Source organism: Siniperca chuatsi, linkage group LG21 (genome assembly GCF_020085105.1).
Source record: "Siniperca chuatsi isolate FFG_IHB_CAS linkage group LG21, ASM2008510v1, whole genome shotgun sequence".
Classification (NCBI taxonomy): domain Eukaryota; kingdom Metazoa; phylum Chordata; class Actinopteri; order Centrarchiformes; family Sinipercidae; genus Siniperca; species Siniperca chuatsi.
Window position 1 is genome coordinate 12797659 of NC_058062.1, and position 17388 is coordinate 12815046.

The 17388-nt window shown below is 41.4% G+C and overlaps 1 protein-coding gene across 4 annotated transcripts in view; it reads left to right on the forward strand.

Annotated features, from left to right (window-relative positions):
* Positions 1-13358, forward strand: part of LOC122868812 (cAMP-dependent protein kinase type I-beta regulatory subunit) — a 69469-nt gene extending 56111 nt beyond the window's left edge. For all 4 annotated transcript variants that reach the window (XM_044181132.1, XM_044181135.1, XM_044181133.1 and 1 more), the window contains 3 exons: positions 551-672; positions 10622-10703; positions 11912-13358. In XM_044181132.1, the coding sequence (XP_044037067.1) occupies positions 551-672; positions 10622-10703; positions 11912-12084 (377 nt within the window). In that variant the 3' untranslated portion in view covers positions 12085-13358. The remainder of the gene's footprint in view (positions 1-550; positions 673-10621; positions 10704-11911) is intronic.
* Positions 13359-17388: the final 4030 nt, after the last annotated feature.

The following is a 17388-nucleotide window of genomic DNA, read 5'->3' on the forward strand; positions in this document are numbered from 1 at the left end:
ACTACATTTTATAGTTATTTGATTACAGTTTATCCTGTAAGTACGTCCTGTACATATTAACTTTTACAAGCACCGAGCAGATGCTCTTATCTACACCAAATTTCCCTGAGCAAGCGTCTCTCTCAAGCATACCTTATCTTTGGGATAAAACTTTAGATAAAACGGATAAAACGTTCTCTTATTGTATGGTCAGTCCTGAATTAACCACAAAGAGGACAGCTCTCTGTTGCCACACCCCAGAATCAGTTGAGCCAAGGGCTTACAGATTTAGGGGTTAGTTTCAAGGTGTTTTAGATCCATGAGGCTCCATGAGAGGAGGGAGGAGGCAGGGGGATCTGAGATGTAATGGTCCCTGATGAATGACTGGATTAGCCTGAGATAGGAATTATCATTCACAGCAGCTTACTGGACTTCTGAGCAAGAGACATCCTCTCAGACCATACGACACACACAAACACATAGAGCATGCACGTTTGTGTATCTACTGTTGCATTTATCAGTGTAAATAACACATTGTTCTTACTGATCTGTATGTATTTTCCATTCACAGAGTCTTTGGATAAGTGGGAACGTCTGACAGTGGCCGATGCTCTGGAGCCCGTTCAGTTTGAGGATGGAGAGAAGATAGTGGTGCAAGGAGAACCTGGTGATGACTTCTTCATTATTACAGAGGTAAGATCTGTGGGAGGGCCTGTGTGTGTGTGTGTGTGTGTGTTTTGACAAGTCTTGTAGAAGTAGTAGTCGCACTAGTAAGACAGGATGTGTGGTAACTTTCTTTACTGTCACATTTCCTGTAAGCTCTATGCGCTGACATATGGGGCCCAAGACTGTGTATGTGTCATCAGGTGGGCACCCGGGTGGATGTACATGTCATCATGCAGAGATGTTGGTGGGCTCTTTGCTGAGATCAGAACTGATCCCAGTTTATTGCCACCAGCAGACAGACTACCCAGTGGTGTTTCCCAGCCCCGGCCCACAACCATGATTCCTGTGTGAGGAACAGCCCCCCTCACACTGCAGGCTTTGTGGAGTTGGGGCCCCTGGCGCAGCTTCATGAAGGGCCCCCTGCCTGTCATCCTAACACACTTTTGATTAACTCCATACTTATACAGCTTTCACCAGGGTCAAGTCAAGAGGTCCCTGGTTAGAGGGGGTGGGGCACAATCTGCTGTGGTTTTGTCCTTGCCTCCCACTTTCCCCTCTCATTCTCAGACTTACTTGAAGGTTAGTCTCTCCGTAAGTTGCTCTGTCTATTTAATTCTATGTCCACAATAGTGCTAGTGAGCAGTGCATTGGTTACAGTGCATGGGAGTGGTTAGGTGTGGTTAAGCCAGAGGAGGATTTTATCAAAGGTGCTGAGTGATGTTTTGCTCCTTATCCCTCGTTTGGCTCGCTCTCTTTCTCTCCCTCCACCTGTGCCCCTCCAGCACAACACTCCTCCTCTGCATCCTTCTTTTATCCATTCTTTCACTCTCTGAGTTATGAGCTCTTCAAAGATATACATTGTAGTCTGTAAGTATTTGGATAGTGTTATATATTTTCTGTTGTTTTGGAGCTAATCCAGCACATTAAATTTGAATTCTGACTTTCAGCTTCAAGATTTGATGGTGGTCACATACATGTTGGGTGAACAGTATAGCACTTGTGGCCCTTTTTATACATAACCCCCAATAAATCCAATTTAGCATGTTTTACATGCTGAAAACCAAACTGAAATTTTAAAAAAAGGTAAAAAGCCAAAAAACTGAACACGGCTGCAGTACAGCCCTGGAAAAGCATAACCAGGGAAGATATGTTGATGCATTGATTGAAAAGAATATAAATGTATCATAGTGTAACAGTAGTACAAGTAGAGAAGAGCCAGAAATCCAGCGAACTGACTCAGTAAAGACATACAGAAACATCTATCTAAATTTTTCTAACATTAGCCACCCTTGATCATACCAGACCAAGTAAGGCTGTAGCAGCATAAGCACTGAGTGTATTTAATTGAGCAAGGGTGCATTTTTCTGCATTTTTGTATATAACAAAAAAATGTATTATTTCTTCTTTCAAAATCAACAAAGTGTCGCTTCAAGAGCTGAAAGTTGGCACTTTAACCTCATAGACCATTGTTTCATGTCAGATCTAATATGCTAAAGTACAAAGCCAAGCAACAAAAAATGCATCCCAGTCCAAATATTTATAGACTGCTCTGTATATATCTCACACACACTTCACATTATCTGACCAGTGTTGGTCAAGTTTGAAGCCTTCAACTGAAGCTGCAGAAATCCTTTAAAAGCCAGTTTGACTATGCAGAAAATTCACCCAATTGGGGTTTAGGACACAAATATAGCAGTTAGCAATGCATAAGTCATCAATCTGACTTGTAGATCCTAGAGAAGAGAAAGGCAAAATATGCAGAGGAATCTGGGGGATTATAGGATGGAGAGACGGAGCTGGAAGAGGGGAAGGAAGGAGTCTTAGTAGACAGCTCATTCCAGTTTGTCATCTAGGTCTATGTGAGTGTGTCACACCAGACACTGTGAGCCTCGTCCTTTTTTAAAACATGCAGAGTGCATCCACACTCATCACTGACTCTTTTCCTGAACAAGCATAACTTTTTAACAGAGCCTGACTTTCCCAGAGCAGGGTGGACTGTGGTGGAATGTGTGTTGCTGACTTTCACACGGGGTCAGCAGACCCAGCCTCCCGGGAGGGAGAGAGAGAGAGAGAGAGAGAGAGAGAGAGAGAAGGATGAGTCAAAGAGGGCAGGGAGGGACATATAGGGAGAGAGAGGTTGATTCGAAAAGGACCACAAGTTAGGCGAGAGAGAACGATTCTGTGTGAGATTGTCCTACAGTAAGATCAGTGTCGCCACAACTTTCCTCACTCGCCATCCTCTCCTCTTGTGAGTCTTATTCTTCATGTGTACATGTGTTATTTATTTTGATTAAACCAGGTTGAGATGTCAGTACTTTGTTCAGACAAAATTCTCCCATTTCTCTCACTCTCTCTCCCCCACCTCCCTGTTCCTCTTTCTCTTCTCACTCTTTTGTTGTTTCTGCGGTTTTGGAGCATCAGCCAAAGATAAACCCCACAATCACTAATTACATGCTGCTGATGGGGAGGATTAACAAAAGGGAGGTACAGTATAGAGACATCCCTTTCTTTGCCTGGAGGGAGGAATGGGGCCCTAATTAAAAGTGACATGTTTACATTTTTTTCTCACACTGTACAAACAAGCCTTTATAGAACTCCGGGGGCCGTGAAGACTCAGCCTCACCTTCCCTCGCATCCCCTCCCTCCTCTCTTTCGTCCATTTCCTCCCTTCTTCAGGGTTTATGCCCCTTCTCACCCTGCATGTACACTCTTTCTCCCTCATGCTCATACACTCAAGCCCATCACCCTGTCATCTGTGGTCTCACCGCTGCCACCTATGCAGCGGTGCATATGAAAAGAGGGATAAGGAAACTTGTTGAACATCAGAGAGGCAGACGTCAGTGAGAGTTTTGAAGCATGGTGTTGAAAAGAAACACGTTGGATATGTTGCTTCTTATGTACATGCTTTTCTTGTAACCTTTCAGCAGAGGTGGGACAGAGTCACAGTTTTGCAGGTCACAAGTAAATCCCCTTTCACACTTTCACCTCTTTAAGTTATTGTGATGGCAATTTTACATTTCCGTAACACTCAACATGGCACAAGTCTGAAGTGAGTGTCGTCAGATTAATGCCAAGCAGCACAACATTAAATACAGACAGAGAGATTGAATGCATGCCTAGTTCACCTGATTAAAATCAATGTAATAAGGACATACTAAAATAGGCAGCAGAATTTGCTATCTAATAAATAATATAACTGACAAGAATTTATCAGGGCGGGGGGGAGTGTCCCTCATGCTTACAATGGTCTTTAATGAAGTCCCAAGTGAAGACCAAGTCTTAAACAGATCATTATGTGGCTTTAATTCATATTAAACATTTAAACAGACTAACAGTAAATTTACAGAAATTATAAATGCTTTTTTAAATTTGTACGTATTACTTCCACTTTCCTGTGTCATTTTTAATTTCTGAGCCAAAGGTTTTTCATTTTTCCATCTGTTTTTTTCTGACCACAGCAAAGTATTTACATCTGAATGTGATCATATGAGGGATTGTCTGAAAATGAAGAGTTGATTCATTGCACACCTTTTCACATGTTTTTTTTGTCTTATTCTTGTTATTTTTATCTTTATGTCATGAGTCATTGGTGTTGAAGTCAAGTCAATCAGACTTATGAGTTGAGTCTTCCTCATGTCATCCAAGTCATGTGACTCCTGCCAGTTAGCCTCTGGATGAAAATTCAGTAAAATCAGGCGAACAAAGGTAAAGATTAACCTATTAAGTTTAATAGGGTGAAACCATTTTTTGAGTCCTTTTCTCTTTGAAAAGAAGCTCTTTGGCCATTGCATGTTTGCAAGAGTGGAATCTTTGTGTGTGTATGTGTGTGTGTGTGTGTGTGTGTTGGCGTTTGAGTGAGAAGGTGCAGACACTGCTGGTGCTGGAGCCTCGTGAACAGGCTACTCAGGATATCACCTTTCTTCCTCCATCTCTGCTTGTGCCTCGCTCTCTCTTTCTTTCTCTGTGCCTGTTGTTGATCCAACGGTTGTTACTTCCTACATGCACAAGTAGGAGACGCTACATTTTGACATGTCACCACGAGCCGACTCGCTATGCTCTACGTGTGGTATGTGTGTTTAGGTATGAGTGGGTGTGAATGTGCATTTCGGTTAAGGACTGCAAGGAGTGTCATCTGACCAGCAATACTTCTGCTCTTTAAATTGGCTCACACTCTACCTTTTCCTCTTTCCTCTCCTCCTCACTCTATTTCTCTGCGACTTGTGTACTATTCATTCATTCATACAGTACTTTCTGTTTGCTTTCCATTTATCTTGTTGTTGCCTGTCGTTGGCACCCTGTCGGGCAGCGTGCTGAGGAAGACCTTCTATGTTTATAAAAGAAATATCTGTGGAGCAGAGGGCTGCCCCTGGCGTGGTACACAGTATGCGATGATTATCTGGACCACACTGGCTGAGGTCTGTTCACGAATGCTGCACTGTCTCACTTTCTTTGTTTGGACATGAATGGAAAGGAGAGGAATCAACTAGTTGTAAATACAGGAACTTTGATGCCCCATCCCCCTCATCCTCTCCCCATTCATGTCTCTCTCTGTTTTATACCACTTTTGCGCTCCTGCAGAAGCCCTGAGAGTCAAGTGAGAAAAAAAATATGGTGATCCATTTTCTAAGTCTGATCTAAGTTGTTTTCTCTTGTGTGTCTATGACTTAAGAACAGGTAGGAAAAAGGTTTTGCCAGGTTAATCTTTCGAAGTTCCTTTAAAATAACATTTCAGCTGTGAAACAGGTGGGAAAAAAGTTTTGCCAGTATCATTTTTCGAAGTTGCTTTTTTTTTTTATCTGTAAAAACAGGTGAAGAAAAGTTTTGGCAGATAAAATCTTTTTTTTGTCAGGAAGTGTTTGTTGTTGTAATACTCATTTCGGCCACAAGAGGCTGAAATGCACCACTACCCCATGTTCTATATAGGACTAAAAGCATTCATGTTTTCTTCCAGGTGAAGCGCTGATTAAATACATTTCTAGCCAAAAGAAAGACATGACATTAATGTTACATAACTTGCTAACAATTTATGTACGTTGTGTTTAGAGTGCATAGAGAAATTAAAACTCACCTGGAAGAAAACATGAATGCCTTTAGTCCTGTTTAGAACATGGAGTAGTGGTACTTTTGCATTCCCTCGCAATATGTTATGCGTTACCTCGCAACATTTGGTGTTCTCTCTCAATACTTCTGCGTTACCTCTCAATACTTTTCTTCTTCCTTCAGAGCCATATGTCTATTTCCGCTCAGCTCAACACCCCAGTATATCAGCTTATTGAATTTTACTTTGAACTGGGCATTAAGTTTGCTGATATAGTACTACCGCTCAATAGGCATGCATGGTTATGTAATTAATGAAAGTAAACTTAAATTAATTCTTAGATCAAGAGGTTTCTCCAGAAGAAAGCAGTACGGTAATCTGCAGGATGCTGTTGGTTTCACTCGTGAACAGTTACTGTACTCTGTACTGTACTTTACCCCAGAGGGGTTTCACTGAGGAAAAGGAGACGTCTCCAGAGGCGGAATTACAGATATGCAGTTGAATCTACCTCATAAAGCTCAAAAAAAGCAACAAACAAGAAGGTGACTGAAATGCTGCAAACAGAGTCTGTGCTTCTGTCACAGAAAGACCAGACAGCATTAAACCACTTGCAGAGATACATCAGGAATGTAGACCAACGCAAAGTTGGAAAGCTTTTAGCGTTTCTGCACAGGGTCCTCTGTTCTTTGCACAAAACAAATTAAAGTAACCTTTAATGCTGAAACAGGTTTTGGTAGAAGGCCTGTTGCTATAAGTGTGGAGCAATAATTGATGTTCCTTATACATACAGCTCGGTCTAATAACTTCTTTGCAATGGACATAATATAAGGTGAGGTGTCCATAAAGAATGCTGAATGCATTAACTTGAGAATTTCCACACTACCTTCCATTAGAAATAGACATACGGCTCAGAAGGAATGGAAGAAGAAAAGAATTGCAAGGTAAAAGTAGAACGCAAAATGAGAGAACGCAAAATGTATTGAGAGAGAATGCAAAATTATTATATTGCGAGCTAACGCAAAACAATTCTTGCCGTGGCCTTTAGGGGGCTCTGTACACTTCAGCCTCTTCTGGCCGAAATGAGTATTACAACAACAAAGACTTGAAAAATTATCCTGACAAAAAAGAAATTTCCCCTGGCAAAACTTTTTTGTACACCTCTTCTTAAGTCATAAGCACAGGAGAGAAAACAATTTAGACTTAGAAAATGGATAACCAGAATTTATTTTTTACTCACTTGCCTCTCAGGGCTTCTGTACAAACCACTTGTTTGGTGTGGTGTAATGAATTTCAGTAAAAGTTGTCGCTGCAGTGTTTATGCTTGAGATTAAACATGGAAAATGGTGCAGATGTAGTGGTATAATTCATGGGATTTCCTTTCTTTGGTCACCTTATGAAAAGTTGATGCATTAACCTTCACTCAACAATGATGGTTAACTATCTGTAATTGTGTTTCCAGCCTCCTGTTTTCATGCACATTTTTAATTTGTGCCTAAAACTAATGGAGTGGAATTCGTGGGAAAAAAGTGCAAATATCACAAAAATGTTTTTACTCTTGGCTGAGGTGGAAAAGTTGATGTATCGATAAAAACATAAGTGAAAACAGACTAAATAATGACTGACATGAATCATGTGACTTATTTGTCAATCAAGTATGAACTGAAGAATTAGCGCCACCAGCAGTTCATCTCGATGCACTTATCTTCTAATATTCGCATAATGATAGTGGATGGAAATGCATATTAATTTACATTTTCTTTTGCCAATTTTCTTGAAATTTTGTTAAAATTGTGTTAAAAATTAAAAAGCACACATTTGGCACCTTGACCACTAGGCCACCAAGGCGCCCTAAGATGAGTAGAATTTTGAATGAGAGGGACAGAGATCAATGCGAATTTGTCCCATTTCTTTGACTCAGTTCGATGGAGGTATAAGTGTCTTAATTTTCCTCTATGTGATGTAGACTGTGTTTGCTACAGTCTAGTAACTCTCTTCTTCTTCATGCTGTGTTCACATTGTGGTTTAAATGCCATACCGTATGCAATGAAAAGCCTCACTGGTCAGCATAGCAGCATTTTAGTCAACCACAAAAGCAAACTGTGAAACACCAGCGTTTTCTCTGCTGCTGCTGCTGCTGCTGCTGCTTCTACATCCTCATAAGGAGTTAGGCACCAGTCTGGAGCAGCATTAGGACCCAGGGCAGCAGACACAGGAAGTTACCTGCCTCCAACTTTCAGCCTCGGTGCTCAGAGCAATTCATATAACTGTCCTGGGTGATCAGTTCAGCTACTGAGACTGGCTAATCTTTAATCAGTAGGCCTAATCAGAGAATTTTATGCAGTAGAGAAGTGATTATGATTTTAGCCGCAAACCTCATCATCTGTCGAACTTGTCAAATCAAGCTAAACCACACAAATACACACGTTTGTATATATATCTCTGAAAAGTCCAACTGAAAGTGCACTATTGCATCAGAAAAACAAAAATGCATTATAAAGCTTTCTTATTCTGATTCTATTCTTCTTATTCCACAGGCCAGAATTTGAGGTGCAGTTTATCTTAAATACATGTTTTTAACATTTCTTTTAGGTTAGAATTTGCATGTTAAAAATAGAAACCCAGAGCTGTAAATGGGAATAGCTTAGACAAAAAAAAAAGAAAGTTTAGGATGTCATCTACCCTCGACAGTCGCCACAGTTGTCTCTAAACAGAAATTAAGTTTTGCAGGAAATAAATGTCACTGTTACAGAAGCATAGCATAAGAACGTAGAAAAGGTTTCAGTCGTAGTCATCTGGACACTGTTTTCAGAATCAAGACGTTTCGGCTCCCATCCGGAAGTCATTCTCAATTGTGAAAAAATGGGACGGGAACTAGAAATTTAAGCTACTCTGTGTTACATAAGCCCTGCCCTCAGGAAGGAGTCTACCTGAGTATCTGTTGATTAGCTAGTTTCACCTGAAACTGACCTAATTGTTTCCATGATGGCCCAGTAATCAGTAATCCAGTAATCATGGAAACAACTAGGTCAATTTCAGGTGAAACTAGCTAATCAACAGATACTCAGGTAGACTCCTTCCTGAAGGCAGGGCTTATGTAACACAGAGTAGCTTAAATTTCTAGTTCCCGTCCCATTTTTCCACAATTGAGAATGACTTCCGGATGGGAGCCGAAACGTCTTGATTCTGAAAACACTGTCCAGATGACTACGACTGAAACCTTTTCTACGATAGAACACTCCTGGACGAATGAGGGACTGCACCGCCATAGCATAAGAAATCACTGACATTTATATGACTCATCCACATCAGTATAAACCTCTTATCATCTTTTGTGGAGAGTGACTCTAAGGTAACATATCAGCCAGTCGCCAACACTCTTAACATGACCTTCAGCCATGGTCAGCTACACAGCTCAATTCACCCTGCTGTATCGCGCATGTGGTGATCATGGCATTACGGCACAGTTTGGCTAAGTATCATTTGGAGGTCATCGCTCACACACGGTATGCCCCACTTACTTGAACAGTATCCTCCACAGTTCATTTCAAGCGCAAACACACCAAGTCACACACGTATCCCTTTCACTGAAAAACAGTCTCACCTTTGTATGCCTGCAGCAAAGAGCTGGCACTTCTTGGGGTTCTCATTAAAGCTCATTATATTCATATTTAGCATTATTAGCCTGGTCAGCAGAAGGAGCAGAGAGAGAGCAGAGAAGGATTAGAGACAGTGAGAGAGTGCTGGAACGGTCAAGTCTGTTTTACGACACGGTCCAAGACAAGCTGGGAAGTTCCCCTACTGATTTTTACATGCTACAAATTACAGCTGAACTTGAGTCCATGTAAATGTCTAGACAACAACATTAAAAACACATATTCTACCTCTGTCTAAACATATGCATGCCAAACAAATGCTCCATCACACACTAACAGCCATGCTATTGCGAAATGTGTCGTCAAGTGTTTGGCATGTTAATGTGGGCATATAGGACTTCAAGAACTCCAAACACTTCTGGCTCATACGCAAAGATAAATATTCTAACATATGCTCATTCACACACACAAAGTTTGTCAACAGCTGCAAGATACAACATGAACTGTTATCATCTGTTGGGCAGAGTGAACGGAAATCAGATTTCCTCCGTTATACTTTTTAGATGACTCTCTCACACACTCACTCACTCACACACACAACAACCAGCGGGTGATGGTAATATGCGTAGCGGGGTTGGTCATAGAGTCCAGTCAGTCTGTCCAGCAGACATCAGCTGTTGATTTTCTCACTGTATGTGTGTATGTGCATTTGTGTGCGAGTTTGTGTTTTCACTCTGCATCCATCTGTGTCTGTGTTCCTTGTTATCGTTGCCTGGCTGTGTGTGTTTGCAAATGCACAATAGGACTACATGCTGTTGGAGCATACTAAGTGTTGGGGTGTACACATGAAAGTGTGTTGGTGTTTTTGGGTCGTTTAGGGACACTTTATTGGAGCTGGAGTCTTGGACAATACAGTTGTTTCCATTTTGTGAGTGAGTGCTGATAAAGGGGATTATGTGATGGAGACACTGAGAAATCCGTTCAGCCTCTAACGGGCTTAGATGTTTGTATTTATAACACTCTGGAGGAAATAAAGCAGAACCAATCAAAATTTGTATCACATACCCCGTTGGAATATCTGAGTATATGTCGTTTTTTGTTTCTGCTCATACGCGTCCCACAGAGCAGGTGTCTGTCCCACAGAAAAATGGGCTAAATCCTGTGCACCTGTGTTCTTATGAAGCAGAGGAATTTCTCCTCGGCTTAGCCTCTTGCTAAATAACTCCTCCTTTTCTCTCACTTTCCCTTCTTCCCCAACACCCCCTCCTCCTTTTATTTCTCTCCCTCTCATCTCTGTCTTTCCTTCCTTTCCTCCAACTCTCCTTCTTTTCTTTTCTGTCTCCAGGGAATAGCCTCTGTTCTGCAGCGCAGGTCCGACAATGAGGAGTATGTGGAGGTTGGACGCCTCGGACCCTCTGACTACTTTGGTGAGTGGCTCTGGGCCGATGAGGCCTTTTCCCTTCCCAGTTTGGCACAACTCAAAAAAAGTTATTGGTCAAAACAATAACTGGTTTATATTATATCTGTTATTTAGCATTAGAATTTTACTGAGGTGTGGCATGAATATTTTACCTTGATATTGCAATAGTTCTTCATTTCCATCCAGTGAATTTTAAGCAATTCTTTGTCACTGGAATAAGGTTGAATCACCTGGACTCTATAAGATGCCTTAAATATGCTGGAAAATTATGTATAAATATAAATGTCTTCACCAAACAAAATACCAATAAAAAAACAACTAATTTGGTCTGCGACTAACTATTGTTATTGTTATCAATTAATCTGCAGATTATTTTCTTGATTAAGGGTTAATCATATAATAAAATGTCAGAAAATAGTGAAAATGCCCCTTACAAGTCACCAGAGCCCAAGGTGTCATCATCAAATATTTTGTTTTGTCTTTCCAATAGAACGAAGCCTAAAGAAATTCTGTTTGCAATCGTATAAGACAAAGAAAAGCAGCAAATATTAACATTTGAGAAGCTAGAACCAGCTATTGTTTTTGCCATTTTGCCACTGACAGCTAACAGAAATGATTAGTTAATTAATCGATTGTTTGACTAATCAATGAATTAACTAATCATTTCAGCTCCAAACAAAATATAGTGTTCTTCCAAATATGTGACAATTCCATTTATTTTTCAATGTCAGAAATCAAAATGTGAGTAAAGGTTTTGAATGAAAGCAAACTATCATCAAATTAACTTATCTTAGCATCAGTGATTTTAGCCTTTTTCTCCAGTGAGTTGCTTTCTTTTGGCATACAGTATTTCTTCACAGCTTCTTTGCTGTTTTGGGTCTGTTAGTTGTCAGTCTGCTGACACATAAAAAACACATAAGCAGGATGGAAAAAATAAAAACAAGAAACAGACTATCAGAGCTGCTGCTCACAACAAAAAGTCAGTTTTGTTAATAGAATTAGAATGCATTAGAATTATTTATTACACAGCGATACATTACTGATGCTGAAATTTAATTCATTTCAAATGCTGAGACAGCATTAATTGTCATTTATACACAAATCATGCATGTGAAGAAGTTTTTTACAGATGCTCAAAACTATGCAGATTTGGAACACATTTACATCCCAGCTGATTGTCTTCTCTCCCTCTTCCTCCTCCTCATCCTCCTCCAGGTGAAATCGCCCTGCTGCTGAACCGCCCCAGAGCAGCCACCGTAGTCGCCCGTGGTCCACTCAAGTGTGTGAAGCTGGACAGGCCCCGCTTTGAGCGTGTGCTGGGGCCATGCTCAGAGATCCTCAAGAGGAACATCCAGAGATACAACAGCTTCATCTCCCTCACTGTGTGACAGGTTGGCCCCTCTGGGCCCCACCAGCAGGGGTGGGCGGCATCAGCATCAGAGTTTTGGTCCGTGGGTGGGAAGAGGTGAGGATGCGGGGTAAAGGACATGGGGTTTTACATCCACAATGACAGGGCGCTCATTTCCTGTCTTTTTTTTTGTTTGTTTCCATTTTCTGCGTTTCCTTTCTTTTCTTTGATCTTGTGCACTTTGACTTGACCTGTGTTGTCACGTAGCTTTCTGTCAAAAACAACATGCAGGAGTGAAAAAAATCAGAGCGAGGACAGAGATCATACAACTGTAAATGACTCATATATACAGTGTGTCAACTGTATATGATGCATGCTTCTAGACAGTGGAATGGTGTTTGCACTTTCATGAATTTATGAAGGGTATGGATGAATTCAGGAAATAAGAAGGAAGTAAAGTCATGTTTACGTACAGCGGTAAGAAGTGAGTACACATTTCTTTGCTCGCTGGCTTTGGTTTGCCTTTTTATCACTTCTGTGTGTGCGTGGTGCCATTTCTAAGTCAAATCAGACCCGCACTACACAGACCTCTGTTCCCTAAAGCGTAGATGTAGAGGTATGACAAAAACTAAAATCTTGCCTGTATCATTCAGTTTTACTGCTTCTTAAATGTGCTTTTACTGCTGTTATCAGTTGGGGGGGTTGTTAGAAGAAGTGATATGTTGAGTTATGATTTTATGTGGCGTGTGCCAGCCAAATTAACTGACGAGTTGTTTTTTTCTCAAGAAATCATCTCTATCCTGATATTCCCTGCAGCGGTTCAGTCTGATCTGTGAGCTGTGGTATTCCAGAGGCGCAGTAGTGTTATCAGTCCAGTCCACACACACACAAACAGAGTCTGAAACACGCTGACATGAAACACACAACCATACCGTATACGCTTACACTGTCTCAGGACTATATGAATCTTTAACACTCACACAGACACACAAACGTCTTACCTGATGCTTTTTTAAGCTGATTTTGTTCTATGTTAAATTGCTAGATGAAAGCTTTTGCACCACTTTAGAGTTTGTAACGTTGGGTCAATACAGAAAGTTGATTCAGCTGTTTTTAAGACATGACATATGTTATAAATATATTAAAGAAAGAGGTAGAAAATATACTTGTGTTGCTCTCCTTGCACTTGCACAACTGACCCAGTGACTGATGTATAAAACAGGACCTTAACAATAGAATTTTTCTGTATTTTCTCTCTGTATCTTTCTTTCAACTATCAAACCATCTTGAGCAAATAAAGATAAGCTTCTGAAATCCTCTTGATTTGAGTTGTTATTTTCTCTTGATCAGCCCCGCCTTTTGTGAGAATATGACTCCTTTTCACATTTTTTCCCCTGCCTTTATCCCAACTTCTGGCATCGTCTCCTCCTCTCCTGACTGAACTTCTTTCTCTTTCCCTTTATCTCATCTCGTGCCCACACCCTACCTCCCCTAAATGTTAAATCTCTATTAATCTCCCTTTTCTTTCTCTAAAGAGAAAACTGTCCTTATCAATCACACTTTTCATATGTTTTCCTACAGGTACCTCCTGTCCGTCCCGGCCTCCATTCTACTTTGTCTGGCTCCCTCCACTCTCTGCTCTCCATCCTTCTCACATTAAGCCAAGCGTCAGTCATCCGTCAGTCTGAGCTGTCAGAAAGCCTCAGAGCTCCTCCCAGCCAGTTTACACCACAGTGGACTAAAGCCTCTACAGCTTTGACACATTCCTCTTCATCTTAATGCCCACTAAATCAACTAAGGAATGTGCCCCCAACTCGCCGACATTGAGTTTAGTACCCCCCTCCCCACACATACACACATGCTAACACATACAACTTCATCACTTTGACAATACACACTAACACACATGAACACACAAACACACAGGTTTGGGGTTTGTAGCTTAGTGAAATAAGTATTGCTTTTCCATCTGCAAGGCTTTGGGGTTTGATGAGCCAACAAGAAAACATGTGTCCACTCATAGCAGTTAACCATGAATAACAGATATTGAGAACTTCATTTTTTATACACACTTGCTAGTGCTCCCACTTGCATTGTCGTGCATGACTGCTCTTTCTCTCTCCTTATGGACAAGCTTACTGGTAGGTTCTCAATTGTCACTTGGTTGCAGACCACACTGACACTTTGGCTTCATCATTTTAACACTGCTGACTCATACAGAAATTCAAATTGTCACTTTGTGGATCACAATTTCATCTTTCCTGTTTCTTTTGCTTCCGTGAAGAGGATGCAGCTGATGTTTCAGTTGCAAATCATCCTAAACATACAGCTTGATAAATAGTCGGAAATTCTAGATACCAAAAAGGAGGATAGATTGATAAAAGATAATGTACGATTTTATATGGCTAGAAGTTCCAGAAAAAGCTGATAAGTGGACCTTGATTTGGGGATTGTTTAGTCAAACAACTTCCATGATCGTCTCTCTGGTAAAACCAGAGTGAAAACATAACCTGAGCTGACCTGGCTTTTTGTGTGTGTGTGTGTGTGTGTGTGTGTGTGTGTGTTTCATGTTCTTATATCCCAGTGGGGACTTCAACCTGAATGCACACTAACACATGGGGACTAGTGGCACCGTGTGGACAAATATTGAGGTCCCCATGGGTACAGACTGCTTTTTTGAGGGTGAAGACTTAGTTTTAGGGTTCAGGTTACAATTAGGTTAGGGTAAGGGTTAAGGTTAGGCATTTAGTTGTGATGGTTAAGGTTAGGGTAAGGGGATAGGGAAAGCATTATGTCAATGACCCCACGGGTATAGTGAAACAAATATGTGTGTGTGTGTGTATGCATATGTGTCTGTTTGTGAGTGTGTGTGTGTCCAGAGCACCTGATTAGGCAGGGCCATTGCTGGACCATCCTGTGTGGGCCAGTTGAGGACAAAACTTGGCACTGTCGCATGAGCAGTAAGCTGAATCCTTGATACCATGGCAGTGTGCCAGTGTTAGAAAAAGAGAGCACAACCAAACACACACACTTTCACACACTCTTTTACCAACTTTTAATTTAGGTCACTTGGTTCTGTGTTTGGGTCCTTTCATAGTCATAGTCACTGTGCCTGTAACACTGAGACCCAAAATATTTCACCAGCTAAGCTAACATCAGTTCAGGTAGCTGCACTTTCACATTGAAAGCAACATGATCATCATGTTAGGAGAGACCCAGCCGTCAACACTCATCAACAACAGCCAATTAAAAAGGACTTCATAATGTAGTAATTCTACCTGACAAAATGGCTGAACACTTTTACATGAAGCACTGCCGAGAGCATCCACTGTTGAGGCTGATGGTAACTTTCACTATACATACAGTACATTTTTGTTAAATATTCAATTACTTTGTCACTGCAGATCACTTAGAGACTGCAGACCAATCTATCTATCTATCTATCTATCTATCTATCTATCTATCTATCTATCTATCTATCTATCTATCTATCTATCTATCTATCTATCTATCTATCTGTCTATCTATCTATCTATCTATCTATCTATCTATCTATCTTTCTTTTTTCTTTCTTTTGTTCAAAGCCAGCTTGTTACTCATTAAATGATTTCAGACCTGCTTCCCAGACATATCTCTCTGACCAGTTGAGCTAAGTTTCAGCTCTGTGGATCTCTTCACTCTCATTCAGTGGTAAACAGAAGTGGTCCATGAGAGGTGGAAAGCAGCAGTAGCAGGGACTCGGGAGGATGAATGACCCCAACTGCACCACCATCCCCTCTACTCCCTCCATCCCTTTTTTGCTGCTGTAGCTTGGCTCTACTACAATTCCCAGCTACTCCCACATTTGGAGTATGTGTGGTGCGAGACTCCTGTGTATTTTGTTGTCCAAACAAACAAGAGGCCAGACTTGGTGAGTTGATGGGGAGGAGTAGAAGGACGAGACAGAAAAGATGCAGAGGATAAAAACGGAGGTGGAGGAGGCGATGAACATGCAGGAAGAGGAATGTGTGTTTTAAGCGCACTCCTGAGTGGTGTGAAATCCACAGAGACCCAGTGAGATAAATTTTAAAGAATTTATCCCAGCATGGGAACGTTTTGCCTCCTCATTTACAGGATGGCTTCTTAAGTGCATCCCTCCAAATTCCAAGTTTTATATAAAGATTGCCAAAACTTTACAAGATAAGATGGCTGGGAGTAATTTGGTTTGTGTGTGTGTGCATGCTTGTATGTGTATTTGTTGCATCCCTTAACCAGACACAACCACCATCTCATGAGAGGATATTTTATTTGGTGCTGCATATTTAGATCTGGCACAGTGAGCATAGCCCGTGGGTGTGTGACCCTCACCCCCCCTTCTCTTTCTCCCTGATTCTCTCTCTTTTGTTTCCTGTCCTCTTCTCCTGCTTTCTGTCTTCCCACAGCCGCCATCTCTGTCCCCCTCTACTCTCTTGTCTGGGGAGATCCAGGCTAATTAAAATGCCTGCCAACACTAGGCTACAACCTCCATTGATTCTCCCTGCCTTCTCCGTCCTCCATGATCCCCACACCCTGGTGAAAAAAATCAACCCCCAACTGCCTGCGCTAATGACCAGAGCCTTTGAAACGCAGCTCTTTTCTTGTCTAGATATATTGGGTGTAGCGACCTGACTGTTCCAGAGTTCAGCTTGGCTGGGTCGAAGCTCTCAGTCAGGGGCATCTCATCTTTGCCTGGTCCCCACTTCTGCTGCTCTGATTCTCAGCTCTAACTGTGACCTTCTCAGTTCAAAGGTCACCACCCAGGCCTGGTCACAGGTGATTGAGCAGTAGTGAGGCTGATGGGATTGAAAAGTTAGGGATGAGAGGGGGTGTCGAGCCGAGGTCAGGGGGGAGAAGGAGAGTCAAAAATTGGGTCAGGAGATCATCACAAGGTCCGGCTCAGTTAAACAGCAGCACGTCTGCATAGTTACAAGCGAATAACTAGGTGGTCAGTTATGGTTTTATTTGAGCAAAACAAAAAGTTCTTTAAAAGAGTAGCAAATTAGCATTGCACTCCTATAACACTGTCAGAATCACAATGGACAGTTAAATCAAAATTGCTGCAGCAGAACCAGATATTGTTTACTCCACACATTATTCTTCCTTGTCAAAACTTGGTGCCTGCATTACCCACAATGCAACTTGACAGTTCAGTTGGAGATTCAAGTGTGTTATGCTAGTAATAGCTAATGCCGCTAGCCTCAAGCAGAAATGAGGAGCAACAGAGGTCTGGTAAGCTCGCTTCTTTCTAACTCCACACCCCCAGATTTTTTTCATTTTTAAACTTGTAGTCTTCAGCCCCAACTGACGCTGACTCAAGTGACATCAC